Source organism: Symphalangus syndactylus, chromosome 2 (assembly GCF_028878055.3).
Source record: "Symphalangus syndactylus isolate Jambi chromosome 2, NHGRI_mSymSyn1-v2.1_pri, whole genome shotgun sequence".
In the NCBI taxonomy this organism is placed as follows: Eukaryota; Metazoa; Chordata; class Mammalia; order Primates; family Hylobatidae; genus Symphalangus; species Symphalangus syndactylus.
The window spans coordinates 112,783,094-112,809,988 of NC_072424.2; the positions used below are offsets into that span (position 1 = coordinate 112,783,094).

At 35.1% G+C, this 26,895-nt stretch overlaps 1 protein-coding gene across 7 annotated transcripts in view; it reads right to left on the minus strand.

Annotated features, from left to right (window-relative positions):
* The window catches only part of HBS1L (HBS1 like translational GTPase), a 94,441-nt gene that overhangs the window by 14,533 nt on the left and 53,013 nt on the right, over positions 1-26,895 (minus strand). For all 7 annotated transcript variants that reach the window (XR_010118830.1, XM_055264651.2, XM_055264679.2 and 4 more), the window contains 10 exons: positions 25,834-25,942; positions 20,457-20,716; positions 19,840-20,005; positions 16,764-16,881; positions 10,031-10,177; positions 7,916-7,990; positions 7,249-7,366; positions 6,520-6,588; positions 3,634-3,738; positions 324-414 (listed from right to left, as the gene is read on the minus strand). Coding sequence is in view for 6 of the 7 variants with exons in the window: in XM_055264651.2 (XP_055120626.1) it covers positions 324-414; positions 3,634-3,738; positions 6,520-6,588; positions 7,249-7,366; positions 7,916-7,990; positions 10,031-10,177; positions 16,764-16,881; positions 19,840-20,005; positions 20,457-20,716; positions 25,834-25,942 (1,258 nt within the window). In the remaining variant the exon portion in view is untranslated. The remainder of the gene's footprint in view (positions 1-323; positions 415-3,633; positions 3,739-6,519; positions 6,589-7,248; positions 7,367-7,915; positions 7,991-10,030; positions 10,178-16,763; positions 16,882-19,839; positions 20,006-20,456; positions 20,717-25,833; positions 25,943-26,895) is intronic.

Here is a 26,895-nt window from a genome sequence, read left to right on the forward strand (position 1 = left end):
AAAAACATTTATAAGGAAAGTAAAACAATTAAGTAAATTAGGGACTTTTTCTAAATATTCTCTTCTGAGCTAAAGCATGACTTTAAACCATTATTAACCTTACATCATTTTTATACATTAGAGCTTTCATTCAAAGCACATGCCAAGTATGTGTGCTGACATGTATTAATTCAAATTTTAAGTAAGTTTGCTTACATTTCCATAGGTGTCTATTTTTGGTCAAATGAAATTCAAAATGGAACTAGTAGGTTGCAAAATACATATGTTTAGAGGTGAGGTCCTATATGAAGACAATGGTTGCTTAAACTCATTTTCTCACTCACTTGATTTTGATGATATCCATCCCAACCAAAGTAAGACTAACATGATCGCCTGCTGCCGCCCAATCGACAGGTTCATCATGCAGAGTGATTCCTGGAAATGAGTAAGAACCAAAGCATACAGTGAAACACCTCGATATCAAACCATAACAACCAACAGAGTTTGGCTGATTTGTGCTTCATCAGTCACTACTCATCATTTTCAATATGAATGGATTGAGAGTAAGAAGTGTACCTGTGAGCGTTGAGGAAAACACACTTCCTCTAGAACTGACTCTTCTAGAATACCACCCTAAACATAAAGTGACTTGTATTTGCTCATAAAAGGCTGACTTCAGCTTATTTAATCAAGATTTTTAAACTAATTGACACAATTGGTATATTCATTAAACAGTTCCCATTCAAATATTTCTATTATATTAATAGATACAGACAAAATAAAACACAATTCAAATTATTCATAATGACATAAAAGATGGGGCTGGAGAAGATGTCTAGCAGTATTTTCTTGAGTTTTGCTTTTAATTAGACAACCACCTAAACAAGTAACCCTTGTTTTCCAAGTAACCCATGGGACATGTACACTCAGTCAAAATTTCAAACGGTCCTCTCAGCAGGCCCCTTAACTACTCCTGGCTCAAAAGAACTTCTTTCCAGAGAGAGATCTGCATACTAATGACTAGTTATATGAAAAGAAAAATATTAAGGAAATAGTGATATGAAAATTTAATTTAAAAATGATCCTAGGTGTTGCTATATATCTGGAGATATACATCTATTTACCTAGACATAGTCCTGAAGGTAGTCGGAGAGAGCAGTTCCCAAGGGCAATACTCAGCTACCTTATTCAAAGGCTTTTAAAATATATCCCATATTTTCTGATTTTATGGAATACATTTATGGATTAAGTTCCTTTCCATAGAAATGTAGGCCTTCTGACAAAGAATGTGTAGGCCAACCACTGTGGATAGTTCTTGATTGACACATTGACATGTTCTTAGTAAATTATAATCCACCCATATCTTTCTGAAAATACTCATTTCCTATGCAGCAGGGAGAGTTTCTGACTTTTAGGGAGCTCAAGGATTTAACTTGAAGAGCTCTGAGACAATCTGGAGTTTTATGCAAAATATCATATATGTACACATCTGCATTAATCTGAGAAAAGAAGGTATAACTTTCTTCAGGTATCAGAGATTCTTCCTCCCAAACATGTTAGCAATTATCATATTAAGGAATGTTTGTTAAATATCAACTTACTAGATTTAGTTTTAAAATGTAAATTTAGAATGATCATATCTGAATTTTGCTATGAAATATGGAATTAAAAACAGAAGCTAGGTATTTACATACAATAGAGATTGCCTTTGGCTTAAACATTTGTAGAGGTTTCATACTACAAGTTCAATTAACAGTATTAAAATTTTCCAAAGGTAATTATATTATCTGATTCTTCTTCCCCTCAATCATGTTACACTGTTCCACATGTGACATTTATCAAAAAACTTTTCTCATTGGACAAACATTACAAAAAGAGGCTCTTTTTAAATATTCTATGAGCTTGCTATATCGATAAAGTAAAAAAAAGTAATTTAGAATTTCTATTTGTTGGTAGTAGATTCAGTCAAGTCTTTCTTTTAGGACAGTACTGGTTAGAGAGCCACAGTAGTACCTAAAAATGTTCAGACAGAACAGTGCATTCAAGAATCAAGAAAACCAAGCAAAAGCAGTAAGGTCAGAATTGAAGAAGGAGAACCTCTCTGTTAAGTTAAAAGACTGGCTCTCAAGAAGTAGGGTGGTTCTTCCCTGGGGCTTCTGATAAGACTTCTCTCTTAACAAACACCAATTAAAGATAATACTTTAGAGTTTCTCTGTGTGGAAAGTAGAGAGAAGAGGAGGGTAAAGAATGTGAGACCTTCAGAGATGACTAAGGATTTTAGAGGTTACAAGGGAGCCAATCTCAAGGTCTGTGATAACTTTAGGATCGTGGTTTTAATTTATGGCTCTTAATCATAAAAAAATTCTTGTTCTCAAAAAAGATCATTAACATACCAAAAATATCGTGTTTCAAAAGTATTATAGCTCTTGTCACTTTAAAAAACAAAAGCAGAGACCTGTACTTGCACACAATGAACAGATCTATAGAAAATGACACTATTTTTAAAGTGCATATTACTTTTTATCAAACAAAAATTTCATAATCTCTAGTGGGCACAAATAAAAAGGTCAAATGGAAATAACTGATTTTCATTCCCTTATTCATCTTTAAATATAGGTTAAACCATGTAACTTCAATAGATATTAATTTCTTAAACTTTTCAAGAAATCTTTTAAAGAGAGCATATTAATTCAAGAAAAATATACATTCAAATTGATAAACTAGTCACGTACAACTCTAGATATAAACTATAAATTAAGAGTAACAGAGGGAAAAATACTAAAATCTAAAAAATTTTTACATTTCCAATAGGTTATACTTCAGCTTAAAATGGTTACAAATAAGATTATTTTATAGTATAAAACAGATCTTCAGAAGTCAGAGGCTTAGTTGGAAGCCAGAATAAAAGAGATATAGAATTAGAAAGTTTTAGTCAAAATTTGGAAAATAATATACATGTACATGTAACATATAACATGTATACATATACATGTAACATATAACATGTATACATATACATAAATATATATGTGTGTATGTATTAGAAGATAGAAACAATTATCAGTCATTATGAAAAAAATATTAGATCTATATGCAGAAACAGTGACTGGCAATTTAAACTAGTTCAATTTCTCTTTTCAACACTGGGTTTTTCTCCATTTGAATCTTACTTATATCCTCCTATAAAATATACCTACATTTTTGGCATAAACATGATCAAAGCTGTTAATTTATAGTTATTCTGAAACATATATTTCAAAGTAACAGACTGTAGAAGGCTGCTTTGCCACTGACTAGTTAGGGTCAGGCTGGGACTAGATTTAATTTCTGCTACAGAATATTATTCCAAATACATCTGTGAGATATCTATACATATCTGATTAAATCCTAACCAGTCTTCTCAAATCAGTGTCAAAAATAGAATGCTACTACAGTTAGAATGTTATATGTACATATATATACAGACACAGTCACAACAGAAAAAAATCGTTTAATGTTTTCACATTTTAATCTTCAACAGTCAGTATCATTTTGACAGTCAGTTACAATTTCAGTAAGAGGTTACTTACTTTGGAGTCGTAACTAAACCACTTTTTAAAAATCTGCTGTCTCAACTTAAGGCTTGTTTAGCAAAAGCATCTTGCAGATAAATACCTTTTATGGTACAAGTTTCATTAGGAGGCATTGCCAGTAGTCGGTCACCAGTTTGGATATAACCAGCTTCTATTTTACCAGTTATGCAAAATCCAGATCCTTGATCTGAAAAACATACCAAAATCTTACGGTTCATACAGCAGTGTTATCTGATGATTAATACTGTTAACTATACTTAGTTCTCAAGTAGTCATATAAAACTAGTAGTTCAATGGACATTAAATAATAATCATTTCAGAATTAACATCTCTACTAAATATGGCATACCACACTTTACTTTTTTTTTTTGCAAATAAAAATACTCATATTACCAAAAAAAGGTTCATTCCTTTCTCAAGTATTTATTGAGAAATAATAAATACGTGAGTACCAGATATTATACTAAACTCTGGGGATAAAAAAACAAAAAAATTTAAGTCCCTGCCCATAAAGATATTATACTAGTGAAGAGAAACATGGAAACAATTACATTGTCCTGAGACAAATAATATTTAAAATATACAACAGAAACAGAAAGGTGCACCAAAGAATCCATGATGGTGACAATAGACATCTGGGCACTCTGAAGAAGGAATAAGTGTTTATTAGGTAGCTTGTATGCATGGGTAGGGAGAAAAGGGAAGACATTGCTGCCCCAGGAAACTGTGTGTGCAAAGGCATAACCAAATGTGGGATGGGCCAAGAGTCATGTGTCACTTGTGGGGGCCATGGGGAGGGGACCATATAGAATAATGAAGAAAAGGCAAGACAGGAGGCAACAGAGATAGGCAAGGGAGAAATAATAAAGGGGTCTCATAAATCATGCTTAGGGTTTAAATTTCATCCTGCAGTTAAGTAATAGGAAGCCAGTAAATATTGTGACCAGAGAAGTAAGGTGATGGTATTTCTGTCTTAGAGTAGAGGCTGATACAAATGCACAAACTTACTACAGAAAGGGAATAAACTCAAGAATTCGGGAATAAGGAATAACAAGTTTGGAGTGGTAAGGAAAGTGAAGACTAATGACAGAAAGGGGAAAATCTGAGATGATGATGCATTAACTGTGAGATATGAAACTAACGACAAGATCCATTCTAGGCTTGGTAAATCTGAAGTGTCTATGAGACACACACATGCAGAAGTTGCATTCCAGGGGGGACCAATCACACCACATTCCATAAGAATGGTACCCCTAAAAGAACACTCTCCCAGGAGAGATGTCCAGTAGTGCTTAGACAAGTGTGTAGAGAATGAGTGAAAAGGTTTGGGTTGGAGATACAGATTTGGCAAGCATCAAGATGCAGAAGGTAGAGACATTCATGGATGTCAGTTCAAAAGGAGCTTGAAGACTAAGAAGAGGACTGAGGCAGCAGAACACTGTTTAAAAGACAGAGACTGAGGAGCCCATAGAGAAGATATAGAGAGGTCAGAGATAGAGAGGTCAGAGAAATAGACAGGTTAACTGGAGAAAGCAGGTCACAGAAACCAAGGGAGGAGTTTCAAGGTGGATGTGGCTACCAGCATCAGAACCAATGCCAAATTCAAGTAAGATAGAATTGAAAGTGTATATTGACTTTGGCAACCAAAAGGTCATTTCATGACCTCAGAAGGAACACACTCAGGAGAGCAGCATAGGCGGAAACCAGGAAGCAGCCTGAAAGGGGAACAGGAGGTGAGAAAGTACAGTCAGCAAACACTGTTAATCAAAGAAAAGTAACCACCTCTCATATTCCTGATAAACAATGGGGATCTTGGAAACTATTACCATATTTCCTCTATTACTAGAACACTGGAAGCTAATATGATAATGATAAATTTTGATTTCATCGCATGATTTTTTCAAAGCACCTTCATTCATTCATTTTTTTATTCATGTATTAAATGTATTATGTGCCAGGCACTGGGCTAGGGCCACAGATATAGATAAAGAAGAGATAGTACTCGCCTTCAAGGAGTTCATAATCTAAGTAGGATAAACAGACAGCATAGAAAAAATTATAATGCTGCATGAAAGCACAATGACAGAGGGTACAGAGAATACAGAGGGATGCGTCAGGGCACGTGCGCAGGTAAGCATGCCAGTTATCAATTTACTGCTGCTCAGTTCCAGATTCACTCTGCATTGCTGGCTCTGTGACAATGGAGATTTAGAGGACAAATGACATCCTTACAGTTTTTATTATTGTAATAATAAATCTTATATCCTTTTATTTATTGAGTTTTTAAATTGTATTTCCATTTTATAGTCTTCTATATAGGATCTTTCCCATATTAAGTTAGATATATTCTTAGGTATTTAATATATCAACTCTTCCAGCAAGCTCTGAACCTCTTCTATGTTGGTCCTTCCTCAGGCCTACCTATAAAGTTTCTGTATATCTTTTAGTTGCATTTTTATCATAGTTAATAATTCTTTATATTACATTTCCCATTTCACCTATGTGTGGTATCTAACTCTTAACTGGACCCAGACTGCTACAGATGGGGAGGAAATGGACAAGTTAAGAGAAAGAACAATACAACAGGGAAGCACGGGTAGACATGTGGCAATAAACACATCCTGTGTGGTTAAGAAACAATAAACAATCCAGTTTGGTTGAAGGATTTGAAAACTAAAGGAATCTAATGGGAGAAAAAAAAACTATAAAGTTAGAAAGACAAAAGGCAAGTTTTTCTTATGCTTGAAAGATGAGAAACGGTGAGTAAACTGAAGGTTTTCCTGGACAGGGAAGCTAAGTGACTAAAACTGTGCATTTTAAGATTAATCTGACAGTGATCCTTACTTGGGCATGAAGAGAAGGGACTCTGAAGGCAATATACTGTCATAACTTAGTCCAGGAAAGGAGGTTAGGAGGGAATGGGGAAAAAGGGGCTATACTGAAGAAACACTGCAAAGGTAGCACTTACCTTTGAAAACATCGGACACACATAATCTAAAAGGCTTGTCAATGGATCGCTGGGGAGGCTTAAAGGAATCTGGAAAAAAAAATTGCAAAAGGCAAGGTTTAATTTAAAATTAAATTTTTGACTCACTTCAACAAACTCATTATAATCCCACTTCTCCTAGAAAATAACTACTTTTTATAATTACTAATAGCAAATTAACTGTCACTAATATACACACTGAGCATCCCAAATCCAAAATTCTGAAATCTGAAATGCTCCAAAATCTGAAACTTTTTGAGCACTGATATAATGCTCAAAGGAAATGCTCATTGGAGCATTTTGGATTTCAGATTTTTGAATTTGGGCTGCTCAACTAATAAGTATAATGGAAATATTCCAAAAAAAAAAAAAAAAAAAAATTTTAGACCCCAAACACTTTGGGTCCCAAGCATTTCGGATAAGGGACATTCAACCAAGTAATAGTTTGCAGTTTATAAAATGAATGTTAATCTCATTTAATTTTAACAACAGTCTATAAGATACGTAAACCAGGCACTAGCCTCATTAACTGAGGTAAACAGAGCACTAGACAGGTTAAGTATTGCACATGATGACAAAACAGGCAACTTAGTTCCTCCGACTACAAATCCTATGCTTTTTCATACATGTGACTATCTCCCATAAAGAACTCTAAATAATAATTAATACCAAGTTTATAATGCTTTAAAGCTAGAATGGCAGTATACTTACCAATTTGTTCTAATAAACATAGTCCTTTATACCATTTTGTGAGTTCACTTGACTGAGATCTTGTGATTAGATTTTCACCACTGAGACCACTTGTAGGAATAAAAGCTACATCACTCTCCTATTAAAAAGATTGACTTATGAAACTTAATACAACATTTTTTAAAACATTAAAAGATTCACCATTACTATAACTGCACCAAGTTTGCAAAAGCAACAGTGTACTTTTTAAAACGTAATAGAAATCATAGAACTACAGCCCCAAAGTTATCTGATCCGATAATTTTCAACTTTTTTTATTGTGGGAAACTTGCAAATTTATTCCAAAACATTCAAGCATTTGGTAACAAAGGCATATTACAGATGCTTGCTGGACAAATACTTCCCTATCAGTTTCCACACTTCTCTATGACCTCTCTAAACCTATACCATCTAATTTAATAGGTAGGGTAAAAAAGTATTTTGCTTACATAAAAACCAACCCAAATATTAAACATATGCAATTTTCTAAGTTGAAATAATCCAAAGATTATATACATGATACTCAAGAGAAAATAAAGCAAAGAGAATTAAACAAATTTAATAAGAATATCAAAGTATTAGTTTTTCCTCTCATACCAGTAAGATGACTTAAGGAAAGTAATAACAAATAAATCTAAAATGATCTTACCTTAAAACCTGCTTGCTTAAGAAAGTGCCCAAGTTTTCCAGTAATCTCTTGAAATCTTTCTTGTTGCCAATTAACCTGATAAAGATCCAATTTATTTTTAAAACTATGCTTCAGAACATGATACATAAAATTTAAATTTCTGCAATGAAATATAATCAAGACTATATAAAATATAAATATAAAATCTATTAAAATCAAAACACAGAATATCAGACCTTGCTAATAATATGATCTAAAAGTAATTGTTCCTAAAACAGAAAGCCTAGAAATAGTCTCTAGTACATTTAGAATTTTTTATATATGCTAAAAGTGATTTCAAATTTGGGGGGAAAAAGTGAATATTTTACTCACTTTTGCTTGGACCAACTGTTAGAATAAAATAAAATTATCAGCACTCCCCTCAAGCTAAATAGACTAAAAAAAAATACATAATATGAACTCTGGATAATGACATGCCACTGCAGTATTTAGGGGTCTGCAACTTACATGGAAATGCATGCCAAAGGAATGGATTAATGGATGGATAAAGAAGTAGACAGAGAAACCAACAAGTGATCAAGTAAGAGGTAGAATCTTAATAAGTGAGTATAATATGGATGTTTACTGTAAAATTTTTTCAGCTTTTCTTTATATTGAAATTTTTCACGGTCAAATGCTGGGAAAAAATTAAAAGTGCATGTAATAATGATACCATAAAGGAACTAATAGGAAATGTAGGTGAATCAGATCCCAGGGTAAGAAAATACCTAAGCAGGCTGGGTGCAGTGACCCACACCTGTAATCCTAGCACTCTGAAAGGCTGAGGCAGGAGGATAGCTTGAAGCCAGGAGTTCCAGTCCAGCCTGGGCAACACAGTGAGACACTATCGCTCCAAAAAATTAAAAATTAGCAGGGCACGGTGGCACACACCTGTAGCCCCAGCTACTAGGGAGACTGGCATGGGAGGACTGCTTGAGCCCAGGACTTGAGGCTGCAGTAAGCTATGATGGCACCACAGCACTCTAGCCTGGGCAACAGAGTGAGACCCCCAACTCAAAAAAAAAAAAAAGAAAGAAAGAAAATACCTAGGCATAAAGACAGAAGTCAAAAGGAACTATTTATGAATCTGAGTATATATCCAAAACATACCATAAACAGAAAGTAAACTAACAAATTGGAAAGATATCTAAGAGAGGATAGAGGGGTAGTATCTTTAACAAATAAAGTATGTTTACAAACCAATAAGAAAAAAATACAGTTACATAAACGAGGAAATTATATAAATAATTCCCAAAAGAAAAAACAAATTGTGAATATATAAAACATATTTAAATATGAACATTCACAGAAGAGTAAATTTTTTTAAAAAGAAGAATCATGTTTCATACATAAATTGGGAAAACAATTTTGTAATAACAGCAGTATTGATAAGAGTTTAGGAAAGTAAATACACCATATGTGCCAGAAGTAAATAACTAGAATTTTGCTCAAAGGCATTTTAATCAGGTTCAGCAAGTCTTAAAACGTATATTCCCTTACGCCCAGAAATTTCCATGGAATGAACCATTTCTAAATACATATGTAGGAAATGTTCAAAAGTAAATGTTTAATAAATTCCATCTTTAAAATAGACTAGAATACAGCCATAAATACAATAGCCTCTTTATCTAAGGATTATCAATTACTTGGAAACATGCATAAGACAAGAAAATTATTTTTTAAAAAGCAGATGATAAAACAGATAACCCAATTTTGTAAATAAAGAGTCTTATCTATAAAAATAAATTGGATGAATATACAAAATGAAATGTTATAAGTTTCTGGGTGGGAAGGAGAATTGGAAATACAGGTTTATTTCTGATTTTTATACTTTCATTCCCCTATAATAAACATGTATTATTTTATAATTTAAAACAATTTTTAGGTTTTAAAAATTAATTTTGAAAAGAAGAAGACATTTTCTTACTTAAAAATTACTAACACCTCATTTATTTAAGATGAGAACAGAGAATTTATTTTTACAAACATGGCAACCGACTAATAAAATGTACACTAGTCACATCTAAGGTCATCTATATGAGCAGAATAACATCTTAATTAGCATCTTAAACAAATCTCCACAAAGCCCTTAAATACCTGATCCATTTTATTAACTGCAACAGCAAGCTGCGTCACTCCCAGAGAACGGACCAAGAGTCCATGCTCTCGTGTTTGTCCTCCAGTCTCAAATCCAGCTTCAAACTCTCCCCTGCTGGCATCTACAACTAAAACAGCTACATCCGCCTAAAGAAGAAAAATAATCAAAGCCAGAAATAATGTTTCAGCATTTTAATTCAAAGGACAGATTATTCAATTAATTATGTTAGTCAAATTTTTAAATGAAGACCCTAACTACCCCCACCAAAGCAAATTAAACAAAAGACTCCCAAAGATGGATTAAAATTTTAAAATAAAGTCACCAAAAATAATGACACAAAGAACAAGAAAAAAGTCCACACTTTATTATATAACAATTAAAATATATAAGCAAAGGAGGAAAAATATAAACAAAATTAAAACATAAATAAACAGCAACCAGGCACAGTGGCTCACGCCTGCAATCCCAGCACTTTGGGAGGTCAAGGCAAGCAGATCACCTGAGGTCAGGAGTTCGAGACCAGCCTGGCCAAGATGGTGAAACCCCATCTCTGCAAAAAATACAAAAATTAGCTGGGTGTGGTGGTGCACACCTGTAGTCCCAGCTACTTGGGAGGCTAAGGTATGAGGATCACTAGAACCTGAGAGGCAGAGGATGCAGTGAGTCAAGGCCACCCCACTGCACTCCAGCCCAGGTGACAGAACAAGACTCTGTCTCAAAAAAAACAAAAAACAGTAGACAGGGAGGGACAAACATTTGTAACATATAAAGTAAAAGTTATAATCTCTACAGAATCTTTACCAAAAAAACAAAACAAAAAAAAACCCAAAACAAAGCAAGAAGACATAGCTTTAAAGGATACAAGCAAGCTATTTGCTAAAGGAATATAAATGGTCAACAGACATGAAAAAAATTCAACTTTAGTAGAAACTAAAATTTTTTAAAAGTAAAATAAAAACACATTGACATATTCCCCCTCTCCCATTTTTATAAATCACATTGTTAAAGATTTAAAAGACAAAATTATTTGCTGTAGGCAAGGATGCGTTGAGAAGCGCATCCTCAAATATTGTTCATGGGACTGTAGGTGCACCACCTTCCAGGGGGTATTTTCACAAAAAGTATCAAGAACTTAAAAATTATACATATTTTACTTCCCATCAATTCCACCTCTAGGAATTTACCCCAGAGAAATAAGTATACCTCTACAAAGATATTCATCAGAGTATTGTTTATAATGAAGAAAAAAGCAAATATATGAATTATCAAAAAGCAGCATATTCATCCTCTATAGCTATTGAAAAAAAAGCCTTGTATAACAAAGTTTTCTAACCTGTGTGGACCATCTTGTGAATCAGATGGAAAGACATTCCTTTCAGACTCAAATTACACACCCCACAAAAGAAGAAAGCTAACCTCAGCTTAGCTCAGTTTGTTAGCCTTATTGAAACTAACTTTACAGGTTCCCACTATTCTTTTGTGTTGATGCCACTTGCATCATGTGGATGCAGCCTTTTAAAATGTGCAATAGACAGTTTGTGCAAGCATAGAAGTTCCTCCTTTTCATTCTTATCAATTATTTCTGTCAATGCACTGTAGGGGCATTTTTTAAAGAACACTTTTATTTTCTCTTTTACAGCTTTTGCTTTGTATGCATACCTGTTTGTCATAGAAATCCACTTTTCTGAAATCCAGGAAACAAAGACTACACCTGGCATTCCCCTCTTTAGCTATCTCGGACTGTTACATGATAATCACTTTCTCTCTAGGGTCCTCTTATATTCCATCCACATCATTAAGTTCTCCTGCTTTCTGGTCAGAATAGAGTCCACAACAGCTTGTTTCTTTGTTGCTTCCCCAATGACCCTTTATTTCTGTGCTCTCCAGTTTTTAAAGAATTTCAGATATAATATATAATCCTCACCATAATGGAAAATAAATGGTCATAAAATATGTCAAGAATGTCTCAGATACTTTCTTACAACAGAACATTACAATTTAAATTGAAGTACTATCCATATACTTTGTCTGGTGGGATAATTTACACTATTCCTGTTTCCTTTTACTCGTACCTAAATACTCCTGCTTTGTCTCTACTCTTAAGTGCCATCTTCACTTCCAATCCTTCATATTTTATAAAACTGAACATTAATTTCCTCAATGAGATCCAGCTCTTTTGATCAAGGATTCTTAGATAAGAATAAGCATACAAACTGAAGCAATCAATTTGAAAATCGGCTTTTTCACGCATACTTGTAGTCAATAACTGTTCTCCACACCTCAGGCAAGTTGTCTAACCTCTCTGTGTTACCAACTTACTTACTTCACAGAAACACTAGGGAGTAAATATAGTTTATATAAAACATCCAGACCTGACCAAGTCCTAGGCACAGTAATTGAAAATCTTTTTCTCATTAGGTTTTCATAATAACTGTAAAATTATATTTACCTTCTTAGGTTAAAATGTGAAATTCATTGAATTGGTATTAAGATGCCTAAGGCCGGCCGGGCGCGGTGGCTCACGCCTGTAATCCCAGCACTTTGGGAGGCCGAGGCGGGCGGATCACGAGGTCAGGAGATCGAGATCATCCTGGCTAACACAGTGAAACCCCGTCTCTACCAAAAATACAAAAAATTACCTGGGCATGGTGGCGGGCGCCTGTAGTCCCAGCTACTCAGGAGGCTGAGGCAGGAGAATGGCGTTAACCTGGGAGGCGGAGGTTGCAGTGAGCCAAGATTGGGCCACTGTACTCCAGCCTGGGTGACAGAGCGATACTCCGTCTCAAAAAAAAAAAAAAAAGATACCTACGGCCACAAATGTTCTACCTAATCTTCCTATTACTATCTCCAAAAAATTACTGGGCAATTTCTCTATTAATATTATTTCTAGGCAATAGCTCTTGTCTTTGGGAGTCCAAATGCCTACTATGCATTCTCAAGGAAGCCTCTGATGATCAAGCAGAATAAAGTGATCTCTCTCCACAACGTGTATCTTCTCTGTTCCTGGAGTGCAACTGTTAGCCTTTCATCTTCACGTCTTGTCTTCCACACTGTGATTTCCCTGAGGTGAGGCAGCATGCCTTGTATGCTTCTTTGTGTCCCCAAAGCCCACTGCAATATTTTGCACACTCGACAAGTTACTTAACATCTTTGAGTCTCTTTATTTCTTTGTTACATAATGGAATTCAATTAGATGATCTCTAAAATCCTTTCCCACCATAATTCCATAAAGAGTTTGAAATAAATGATTTTTGTTTTTTGAGGCAGGGTCTCACTCTTCCCTCACTGCAGCCTCAACTTCCTGAGCTCAGGTGATTCTCCCACTTCAGTTTTCTGAGTAAGTGAGGCCACAAGCACCTGCCACCACACTCAGCTAATTTTTTGTATTGTTAGTAGGGGCAGGGTTTTGCCATGTTGCCCAGATCGGGTTGAAGCGATCAGCCCACCTCAGCCTCCCAAAGTGCTGGGATTACAGGCGTGAACCTCCACACCTTGGCCTGGAATAAATGATCTTTATAATAACTGTGGACTCTAAGGTTCTAGAATTCAAAAGCATTTTTTACTACAACTGCTTCTTCTGGTGTTTGTCTCGCCCATTAAACTATCAGTGCTTTGTAGGTATTGCATTCCCACACTGCTACCCCAGTGCTTGCTACACAGCCAGTATTGAATAAGTAATCAATGAAAATAAAAGAAAAAGACTCACAGACATACACACACACATACATATACATATACATATATAAGGAGAAATCAAAACTATATTGCATTCTTTGGTAAATGCAATGAGAAGTACAGTTTCCCTAAGTATCAGTGAGGGATTGGTTCCAGACCTCCCAACACCCGTGGATACCAAAATCTATGAATGCTTAAGTCCCTTATACAAAACAGGGTAGCCTTTGCATATAGCCTACACACTTCCTCTCACACACTTTATCTCTAGATTATGTGTAACACCTAATACAATGCCTACATATCACTTCATTTGCATGGATTCAACACAGTACTCAGTGTGTGGCAAATTCAAATTTTGCTTTTTGGAACTTTGTGGAATTTTTCCCCCCCAAATATTTCCAATCCACAGTTGACTGAATCCATAAATGCAAAATCCATGCACATGGAGGGATGATTGTATACTAATTTAAAATGGTGATAATATACACTTCCTAGAGTTGTTATAAAGATTATATTAAACTAAATGCATATAACATCTAATACAGTATCTGGTCCATATTAGGTACTCAATTAATAGCGATAATTACTTTATTTCAATCTTTTATCACATTCAGTCCATGAATCTTGAATTAATATTCTAAAATTACATGTCAACTTTCTAAAACTGTATCAAAAAATTCTTGTTTATCTTCAAATATATTATAATGTATTCATACAATATCCTTTTTGGTTGACAAATGTTCATATTAAAATTCTCTTTTTGGCTGGGCACAGTGGCTCACGCCTGCAATCCCAACACTTTGGGAGGCTGAGGTGGGGAGTGCCTGAGCCCAAGATTTTAAGACCAGCATGGGCAATACAGTGAGATCCCATCTTTACAAAAAATTAAAAAATTAGCCAGGCATGGTAGCACATGCCTGCAGTCCCAGCTACTCAGGGGGCTGGGGTGAGAGGATCCCTTGAGCCCGGGAGGTTGTGGATGCAGTGACTGGTGACTGTGCCACTGCACTCCAGGATGGGCTACAGAGTGAGATTCTGTCTCAAAAAATTAATCTTTTAATGAGTAGATCCCAGAAAATGGTTAATTGCTTGAAGTCATGTTTTTGCCATGTAACAGAGTCAAGTTATTTTAATTCTTCATGTTTTCCAGTAATCATCCATTATGAAAGAAATCAATGTCCTATATATGCAGTGCTATTTTCATTGCTTTAATCATTTGAAGTTACGGTGATGCACAGCATAATGATATTTTGGTCAACCATGGACCGCATAAACAATGGTGGTCCCATAAGATTATAATAGAGCTGAAAAACTCCCACTGCCTGGTGATGTCGTAGTCGCCATAATGTCATAGCACCATGCATTACTCACGTATCTGTGGTGATACTGGTATAAACAAATCTACTGCACTGCCAATTGTATAAAAGAATATAGCATATGCAGGCCAGGCGCAGTGGCTCACGCCTGTAATCCCAGCACTTTGGGAGGCCTAGGCGGGCAGATCATGAGGTCAGGAGATCGAGACCATCCTGGCTAACACAGTGAAACCCCGTCTCTACTAAAAATACAAAAAAATTAGCTGGGCGTGATGGCGGGTGCCTGTAGTCCCAGCTATGCGGGAGGTTGAGGCAGGAGAATGGCGTGAACCCGGGAGGCGGAGCTTGCAGTGAGCCGAGATCACGCCACTGCACTCCTGCCTGGGCGACAGAGCGAGACGCTGTCTCAAAAAAAAAAAAAAGAATATAGCATATGCAATTATGTATAGTACTTTATAATGATAACTATGATAGTGGTTTATGTACTTACTATTTTTCACTTCTGATGATCCTGATCCTGTGTAGGCCTAGGCTAATGTGCGTATTTGTGTCTTTTTCACCAAAAAAAGTTTAAAAAGTAAAAAACATATATTAAAAAAAGCTTATGGAATAAGACTATACAGAAAGAAAATATTTTTGTACAGCTGTACAACATGTTTGTGCTTTAAGCTAAGTGTTATTATAAGAGAGTCAGAAAGTTAAAAAAAATTTAAATGTTTATAAAGTAAAAAAAGCTACAGTAAGCTAAGCTTAATTTACTATTAAAGAAAAACATATTTTTAAATAAATTTAGTGTCACCTGAGTGTACAGTGTTTGTAAAGTATACAGTCGTGTCCTAGGCCTTCACATTCACTCACCATTCACTCACCGAATCACCCAGAGCAACTTCCAGTCCTGCGAGCTCCATTCATGGCAAGTGCCCTATACAGGTGTACCATTTTTTATCTTTTATGCCCTATTTTTACTGTACCTTTTCTATAATATGCTTAGATCAGTTTAGATACACAAATATTTACCACTGTGCTACAACTGCTTACAGTATTCAATACAGTAATATGTTGCACATGTTTGTTGCCTTGGAACTATAGGTTCCATGTAGCCTAGGTGTATAAAAGATGTTACCATCCAGATTTGTGTAAGTAAACTCTAATATGTTCACAAATGATGAAACTGCCTAACAACTCACTTCTCAGAATATTTCTTTATCATTAAGTGATGTATGGATGCAAATTATATTTGAGTTTTTGCAGTATTCTTATTAAGAATCATGTAATTTAGAAATTGCAATGCTTTTTTAATATTATAAAGAAAGTAAATAAACCACTGGGCGAAAATACCCAAGCTTCAGTATTTCTGCATAAACAAGCTCTTTAAAAAGATATAGGACTTGAATATATTGAAAGACATAAGGCAGATTTTGAAATACTCAGGCCAACTTATCAATAAAGGAAATACGAAGCTATACTCATCAAGTCCTTTACCATTACTTTTACGATAAAGAAACTCATAGCTTTTATACATTTTGTTTCTTTGTAAGAAATTTTAAAAGGTTTTACAAAGTACAGGTAAAAAGATCATGAAAAATACAATATTGCTCTTTTTTTGTTCAAGCTTTATAAAGGTTAAAATGTTTAATTTTAAAATATTTTAAAAGTCAAAATCCTAGAATTGTAACCTCAGCATCAGGAAATTTTATGTAAAGTAGAATCAGTACACTACACTGAGGAAAACAGCAGTTACCTGGGCTGCTCCTGTAATCATATTTGGAATGAAGTCCTTATGGCCTGGAGCATCCATTAATGTAATAACTTTGGTTGTGGTTTCAAACTTTGTCATACCAACATCCATGGTTACTCCCCTTAAACAAAACATAACATGGTTAGCATGTACTATGTAAATAGTGCTATAGAGTAAATTAATAATAGTCTACATGACCATCTACATTCTTAGGTAAAAATGGAAATTGTTTTTATAGACCATTATTTTTGAATAATTAAATTATCAATCGGGGCTAGAATTTCTGCTATAATAGAAGTGCATCCATACAGTTTTAACACAAAATGGAGGACAAAGAGCTCAATAAAAATGATAGTTATGCCCTATTATCTTATTTGTTTTGTAAGAAATAGTGTAAATTGTGAAGAAAGAAAGATACATGGGGACAACTCTAAATGGGGGGAAAATACTGCATATGAGAAAAGATAAATGAAAAATTACCACGACCGAGAGGTACTTTTCTTCACGTTCTATGCTTATGCTTCACTAATTATAGAAATGAGCTTATAAAACTTAATTTGCAAGGCTGGTTAGTATGCTACATATTTAGAAAACATAAGATATCAAAGCAGATGCCTAATTTTTAAAAAACAGAGATAGATGAACAGCAGATTGCTTTGTATCCTATTTAATTCTTCTTGGAGACCAACATAGTGCCTTTTTTCAGCCACAAAAATGTAGATTCAGATTAGTGAAATGCTGGCGACTAGAAGCTTTTCAAATTACAGACTTTTTCGGATTTGGAATATTTGCATATACAAAATGAGATATCTTGGGGATGGGACCCACGTCTAAACACAAAATTCCTTTGTTTCATATACACATTATACACATAGCCTGAAGGGAATCTTATGCAACATTTTCAGTCGTTTTGTGTGACCTGTCACATGAGATCAGATGTAGAATGTTTCACTTGTGATGTTATGTCAGCACTCAAAAAGTTTCAGATTTTGGAGCATTTCAAATTTCATATTTTCATATTAGGGATGCTTAACCTGTATAAGAAGGCCCCAGGAAAGTCTACAAGGGCACTCAGTCATTCTAGGCCTCAGGAATTTAGACAGGGAAATCATATGGCAATAAACTAGGTTTGCCCCAGAATCACCCAAAGTAAGGAATAATAATACTCCCTTTTACTACCAAAAGAGTACAACAATTAGAATAATGAACTATAGGTTTGCCCTAGCAATAAAGTAACTATAGGTCTCCTTAGTCAAGCCATTTTAGTTTAATCTGAAAGCATGGGCCTCCTAGTTTGCTAAAGTGACGCTTAATTCTCTTTAATAATTCCCAAATACTCTAGGGACCACAGACACCTTCAGAATAATGGTGAACTAAGACTTATTCTGAGATCCTCCCTAGACTGACCTGGGTATACTCTGCTGACCCGGCTCTGATTTCAATTTGTAACCCTAAGGATATGAAATGTCACTCAATTTACTAATTTCTGCTCTTCAGTATCTGAGAAGACCAGGGGATTTACAAATACTTAACATGGTGGGATAAGCAACAGATTACATTTTGTAAATGCTATTAAGGAACATACGGTGGTGAGCTAAAACTCCCATCGTCTACCTGGAAGCATCTGCTATCTATGGAATGAAGAAATATTCTAGAACTTATATCATGCTGAGCAATAAAAAACTAGCAGCAGCAAAACGCAGCAGCAAAAATATGAAAGCCAATCAATAGATATATTATCAAAAAAGCTAAAATGACTGACCATTATAGGAATCAAATAGATTATTAGTTCGCTTGCCAGCTCAACTAAGATACCAGGTAAATTCAAGTAAACCATTCTAACTTAACTTATACTGTTCTCAATGTCTTTACCTGCTTACTAGATAATGCAAAGAAAACCAAAAAGCCACATACTTTAATAATGTGCATGTTAAACTGAGAGGTGAAAATTATTTAGGCTTCCAATATTGCATCATATACAATTATATTGTTTTCCAAAATTGGCAACTGTCCAGCTAATTTTTCTTACTAGGATAGAAAACAGGTCTGTGATACTATAAAGAACTAAAGACACCCACAAAGAAAGAGAAACCATTATGATACAAATTCCAGTTTATCAGAAGAGCTAACGAATACCGTGACCTGCTTTACAGAGCGCTACCTTATATGTTTATAATGGAGACTATCCAAGACTGCAAGAAAATACACATTAAAAAGGCATGAAAATCCAGATATATTCTCCAATAATCAGATTGAAGACATCAGGGAACACAGTTTAATCTCCTTGTTAATTTAGGACTTCCACAGGACTTTATAGGTTTGTAAAGAGTCATTATTTTGACACAGTTGATATATCTGCCATTTCACTAATTATTAAGGTGTCCTTTGGCTCTCCCACCCTAACAACCCTAACATGATCTATACTGACACTCTAAAAAGACTTCAAAAGAAATACTATTCTTTGGCCAGAGTATGAGTAGCTGCATATTCCTACTAGAATCCCCCCAAAATTAGCACCCAACACAGTAACAGAGACAGAGGAGTAACTGACTGCATTATAGATACAGAATTACTTGTTTGCTGACTGTCTCATAAAAACATAATATGTAAAGTATAAAAATGAATTGTTTGGTAATTTGAATTTGCTGGTTATTTAGATTCTAGACAGAAGAGGTTTTACTACAGTTACCTTTCCTTTGTAAGCTGACATGAAATTAAAAGTCTTACTCATAATTTTAATTCAAAATCAAGGCAATTTGACAAATACTTAGGGAAGTGACAACTGAAACTTATCCCATAGAATAATTAGCTTATGATTTTTACTGTTTTTTTTTTCTGCATGGCTTTTCTTTTGTTTCTTTTAAACATTCTTTTAATCTATTTCCATAAAATTCAGAAGAGTAAAAACAGTATGTAGATTACAACAAAAAAGTCAAAATATTTCCCTGATATTTAAAAGCTATTTTCTAAAAACAATCTCTAAAGTATTTCATATGTTTTACAAATTCAACACATATTACACACTTATTTTAGAAGACTGTATGATTTCAAACTGAAAATTTTGAAATATAGTGACTACCTTTCCCTTTCTTCGCCAGTTTCATCCAAGACCCATGCATATGCAAACGAAGCTTTGCCAGCCTTTTTAGACTCCTGTTCATACTTATGCATAGTTCTTTTGTTTATATTACCCAGAAGATAAAGCATATGGCCCATCAGAGTACTTTTCCCAGCATCAACATGACCTAAAGAAAATTGATTCATGATTAATACCAGGTACATTTCCAGATGTTCACATTGAGGCATTGCATAAATGTGTAATTCAATATTTCATGTCAGTGGTTTACAGTAATACCAATATTTATAAACTGACAGTTAAAACATCTAATAGAAAAAAAGAGCATGTCTCTTTACAGAGGGGGGGAATTTCTCAGATTTTTGGAAATTAAAATTGTCAACAAGACACGCCAATTTCAAAATGTTCACAAAATGAAAAACCCCACAATCAAGTGTAATGACCTCTTTGGTAACTTGGCATTATCTCTCCCCAGGTGACTAGAAAGCATTATGAGGCTGTGCCTCCTTCCTCTCTGTCCATTCCACCCATGGAGAAACTCAGAGTTTCCATGCTGCCACCAGACAGTGGGCAGGCTAAGGCATGGCTGGCTGACGATCCAGAGGGACAAAGAGCATTACCAATGACCACTAAGTTGAGGAGCTGCTTCCCTCCTTGCCGCTTCTCCAGTTCCGCCTTCACATCTATTTGCTGCCTCAGCTTGCTAGACTTTTTCACCGGTGCTGGGGTTGAACTCTGCTCTTCTGATGCTTGAATCGTGTGGGGTAGATTAGCAGATTTAGAAGCAATCTCAAGAACATCAGAAGAAGCAATGGCATCTTCAATGGGTGGTCCTTTTTGAGGTGTGTGGAAACTATGACCATTTTCTTCAGAAGATACTCTACAGAAGGCAGACAGGAAAAAAGTATTTTAAACCAACTCTATTGATGTCCTACAATGTCAGAAGGGCAGAGAAGCTGTTTCTTCATAATCCTTTATGCTCCAGACCAAAAATAATCTCTGCTAAGTAGCTAAAGTCTGTTAAGGTGGAAATGATAAGTAGCTAGACTCAAACCACACAAATACAACCATGGAAGATCCCATGAGAAAAACAGTGTACCAAAAATGAAGATAAGAAGAAAATATGTTGAAAAATAACTGAAATTCAAAATCAAGCCCACAGCCTTGGCCATAAAATCCATCCTATCAAAATCAATGGTATAAAGGAGATATTTTGTAAAAATGGCACCAAATATATTACTGGAGATGAATTAGTACTAAAATATAGTTTTACTTCAACTCATCCTTCCAACATGATAGACTTAGGATCTTTTTTACTCAAACACTACCCTGAGGGGAGTTATCTGTAAATGACTACAGTTCATAAACATTTTTGACAGTGGAGCTTTAATTCCACTGTTTAATTCCAACAAACACTTGATTTATTAAAAACTACAACATATACTAGGGACTGATGTCAAAAAGAAAATAACACAGAAATTAAAAAGTTAACTACCACTCTCAAAAGATTACAATCTAGTGAGGAACTCAGATATATAAAGGAGAAACAAGACTGCCCAGCTTAACTTATTCTTTCCTTGACAAAAGTAAACACTGATCTTAGTTCTTCATGAGCTCGTTGACACTCCACATAGAAACTAGTACCGGTGCAACTCTGTGAATAAGCTATAAGGAATGTAACCTAATAATCAGACTATGTATGATATGCCTCACTTTCCTTTAACAACTATGGATAAACAGAATTAGGACAAAGAGCAGGTTAAATTGGAAGTTATTAAGAATGAAACCAATTATATCCAACTCAATGTGGAGCTGGCAGAGAAAAACTACATATAGAAAGCAGTTTATAATAATAATTTAAGATTGTAGCATGATGGATATGTGTAAGCACATCTATTTTCTTCTTGCCTATTATAACAAAAAATACATTGTTTTTTCCCTGTCAGGGCATTTTTATATGCCCAACATTAGCCCCTCACAATATGCCTCAGGAAAAGAGTCACAATAGTTATATTTGCAACTTTATTAAAAGCCACATATCCATTCTCATTTTATTTTGCTTTTTCAGATCTCCACTAACCAATTTAGGTGTTCATTTTTGAGCACTGCTTAGACAGATGCACTTCATCTTAAACTAGTAGGTAAAAACAGTAATATGCGGAAAATGTTCCCATGCTTTTAAAGGATTCTAACAGGCTAAATTAAGTGAAATCAAACAGACCATAATTTGCAAATATTTGTTTGAATGACCACAGCTAGTTCTAAAACCAAAACTTGACAATTCTGTACTTAGAAGAATTTTAAAAGCCCCACAAATTATAATACAAGTGATCTACTGTGACTAGACACAGGCTCTAGTTTGGATCAGACCTGGGAGAAATCACAACCTCGGGCCCCAGATCTTTTTGTTTTTAGCTGCAAAACATTTTCTTCAGAGGCAAGCTTACATTAAATTCAATACGGAAAACAGATCAAAGCAGACAGCTATGGTGGACAGAGTGGGCAGGGGCTTGAAGCTCAGCTCCCCCACCAATCCAGGCAGCCCTCAGAGGGGTTGCCAGAATAGGAAGGGCTTCACAAAACAGGGCTGACTTGATCATTTCATTTGCAATTCAATAACATGAAAGGTTTGTTTTCCTCTGGCTTTCAGGATAGCATTTCCATTTAAGTAAATCTTTTTTTTTTTTTTTTTTGAGATGGAGTCTCGCTCTATCACCCAGGCTGGAGTGCAATGGTGCGATCTCAGCTCACAATGGTGCAATCTCAGCTCACTGTAACCTCTGCCTCCCAGGTTCCAGCGATTCTCCTGCCTCAGCCTACCGAGTAGCTGGGATTACAGGCGCTGGCCACCACACCCGGCTAATTTTTGTATTTTTAGTAGAGACAGGGTTTCACCATGTTGGCCGGGCTGGTATCAAACTCCTGACCCCAAGTAATCCACCTGCCTCGGCCTCCCAAAGTGCTGGGATTACAGGCATGAGCCACTGTACCCGGCCCCTTTTAAGTAAATCTTAGGTAAACTGTAAATTAATTCACTAAAATTCTATAGTGTTAGTGGGAAATGACCAAAGTAATTAGAAAAGTATCCTAGGTAAGGCTGCCCTTAGTAAAAAAAAAACTTCTGCATATTATGAAATAAAAGTCAATGTTTTAAGATTTGAAAAATATCTAAGGTCTAAAAATGACCATTTGGATTTCAGGCCTATAATTAATTACTGACTGGTATGAATGAAAGAATAAGTTGGTTGAATTTTTTTCAAGTGCTTTCTGGTATCATTTTGTAAGCTTTTTTTCTTTCTTTCTTTCTGTTTTTTTGAGATGGTCTTGCTTTCGCTGTGTTGCCCAGGCTGGAGCGCAGTGGTACAATATTGGCTCACTGCAGTCTTGGCCTCCCAGGTTCAAGTGATCCCACCTCAGCCTCTTAAGTAGCTGGGACCACATGCATGCACCACCATACCCAGCTAATGTTTTTTTTTTTTTGGTAGAGATGGGGGAATCTCAATATATTGCCCGAGCTGGTCTTGAACTCTTAGGCTCAAGTGATGCTCCCACCTCAGCCTCCTAAAGTGCTGGAATTACAGTCACGAACCACAATGCCCACCCTGTACACTTATCTAATATTATAAATTGACTAGTCTTTTTTTTCTCTAAACTACCTTTCTAAAAGTAAACTATACATGAATCTAGAGGTTTAATCTTTCTTCTTGAGTTAAATACTTAGAAGCGAATAACTGAGATTTAAGAGGTTAAAAGAATATTTCTTCTATATGCAATGTTCATTTCTACTTACATGCACTTACTTGCATCTACTATTTTTAATATTATTAAAGAAAAAGAAAGTTTGCTGTTCAGTTCCTTCCAAGCAATGCATTATGCATTATCCTATTTTTTTTCTTCCAAATAGAGACAGGATCTCACTCTGTCGACCAGGCTGGAATGCAATGGCAGGATCACAGCTCCCTCAAACTCCTGGGCTCAAGCAATCCTCCCGCCTCAGCCTTCCAATGTGTTGGTATCACAAGCATGAGCCACTGCACCCAGCCATATCCTTCTTAAAATAAGACACCACTGAGAATCACACTACGTAGAAACCTATGATGCTGAAATCTTGACTCAAAAGTATTTCACTGTGTTTCTATATGCTTTCTTAAGACTAACCCAGAATAGGCTAAGTGCTATCCCTATTATAAATCTCAAAAAAATCGTGTAATAGTACAACTTGGTTGGCCTTGAGCACTATTAAGCATTTCTGAGTATTTCGATCTATAACTACAAGACCTTTCACATTCTAATGACTTCTCCCATAGAGCCACATCAAAATGTTGCCTCATGGGTGGATATTTTACCTTTACATTATTTGCAAGTTTATTTTTAAAATAATACGTATTTCCCCAAGGATTCTGAGCAATAAATATTTAGTAACTATTCTGTAAAAGGAATACAGTGATGAACATTAACAGTCTCTGGCCTCGCAAAGAATATAGTCATAAAATTCTGAAAGGCCTGCATTGTACTTACAGAGTTTTCAAAAATTATGCACATTACTTATTGATATATTTATTACCCATTATATTTATAATTATTCATTTAGATACCTATGCATTTACTTCTAATATAATACATTAATTTGGGTTCATTTGCATGTTAAGAATTCTGATAACTCTTTTGCACTAAGATTATAAAATCCTTAGAACAATAAATTCTGTATTCTATTTATTTCCTCTCTCTCTCTCTCTCTCTCTATGCAAAAATCCCATAATAGAATTAAATGGCACTCAAGAATAAGGACAAAAAGGGCAATGATAATTCTGACAACTCAATCCCAATTCAGAAGGAAAAAAAGGCATACATGAAACTTTTTGAGACTGAATCAGAATTCTAAATTATTTTAACAGGCTAAAGTTACTCATGATAAAAATTAACATTTTCACTCATCCAATCATTCAATTAATGTATACTGAATGCCTACTATGTCCTAGATAAGAAGTCCTTTCCTTCACTGACTTTGAAATCTAGTGAATAAAGTCTTGTTTCTATAAAATCCAAAAATTGAACTAGGTGATAAACATTATTCCCAACCAAAACTCATGATACCTCACTAGTTTAGACAAAAGAATATTGTAAGGAAAAAAAAAAAAATAAGGCTCCTGGGTTTACATCTTTTTAAAAATATAACTTGAGAAAAGAGAGGAAAAAAAGGAAAAAAGTATATATATAAAAATCTACTGTTTATAGTAAAAACCTATTGTTTATATTTGATAACAATGTTTATCGTTTTGGCAGACAAAATACATATAATTTATAAGTAACAGATTTATTGAACAATCGAAAATTCTGAAAAATTTTAGAGTTTAAAAATTAATGGCTTTAAAGCAACTCACTTCCCTTGTCTATAAAAACTCCTGGAAGGATTCTAGAGACTGTGATAAGAACAAACAAGTGCTACCATGGTATGGTTTATTTCCATTTTTCACTACATATTTGAAATTCTACGTATGTTTCATATCATATGTCTTTGCTACAATGGTCCAATTTACGTCTTTGCTACAATGGTCCAATTTATTCAATATGAAAATCCAAAAGAGTTTAAAAATATTTTAGTTATTAAAAAATGTAATTAATGATTCCATGATTCGGGGACTCACTCCAAAATCTGGTTACCTCCGCCACCTAGTGGTATAAGAATTCCCTATCTCACAGTGCTAGGTTTCACAAAATCACAGGGTTTTTTATGTTAAAGTAGCTATAAAATATTTATGTAAGAAAACTGACAGTGAGGTAGAGTAAGTAATACACACAAGATAAGGCCAGAATCAAGCCTAATTTCTCATTTTGTCTCTTTGTACTATGTTATACTGAGGATATATGATACTTCAGTGCTAATGATATATTATGCAAAATTGAAACAGTCTCTTTCTTACAGACTAATAGGAGGCAATACTGATTTCAAAAACATGGGGGTGGGGGTGGGGATGAGGGAGGTACTCAAAGTCTTACCCAGGCACTTCAAATCCCATAGTTTGCTTCTTTCCAGATACGGTCATTTTAGCAACTTTTGGCACAATTTCAGATTCACTTCGCGATGTCTGGGAATCTACTGGTTTTCCTAGTTAAGGAATAAAATATAAAAGGCCAATTAATTTCTTTAGTGATATAAAGAAATCTATTACATAGTATTTTAAATTATAGATTATGATAACTTTCACAGAATGTCTTTATAAACACATTATCTTATCTCTAAAAAAATTTAGTAAGATATTAATGCTGAAAGAAATTCTGTCACTTTAATCTAGGAAATCCCCTATTGTCAGGACTCTCCTATGCTTAACCTCCACCAAATCTCTTCCTAATTTTGAACTGACTGTTAAGTTTCAGTATTAAGAGGTCACAAAGTAGTTTCTGCACTGAGCCTTGTTCTGACATTATACCTAGACCCTATACCTCCCTTTCCTACCACACCCTTTCACAATACTAAAATTGTTTGGTCAGTTAGCAGATGGCTAAACTATTTTTAATCCTGTGAGGTTTATGAACTGATGAACAAGTTGAGAGTCTGCTGAATTGTGCTGGAATATAGTATATATTTTACTTGCACACAACAGTAGACTTACTAAAATACTGATATCTATAAAGAATCTAGGGAAAGAGGTTAATGTAGAAAAACTGAATTAAGAACATGGGGGAATTAGTCAGGCATGGTGGCACATGCCTATAGTCCCAGCTACTCAAGAGGCTAAGGTGAGAGAATGGCTTGAGCCCAGGAGTTTAAGGTTGTAGTGAGCTATGATAATACCACTGCACTTCAGCCTGAGTGACAAAGCAAGACCCCGTCTCTTAAAAAAAAGAAAAAAAAGCCAGGCGCGATGGCTCACGCCTGTAATCCCAGCACTTTGGGAAGCCAAGGCGGGTGGATCACGAGGTCAGGAGTTCGAGGCGAGCCTGACCAACATGGTCAAACCCCTGTCTGCTAAAAATACAAAAATAAGCTGGGCATGGTGGTACACGCCTGTAATCCCAGCTACTCAGAAGGCTGAGGCAGGAGAATCGCTTGAACCCGGA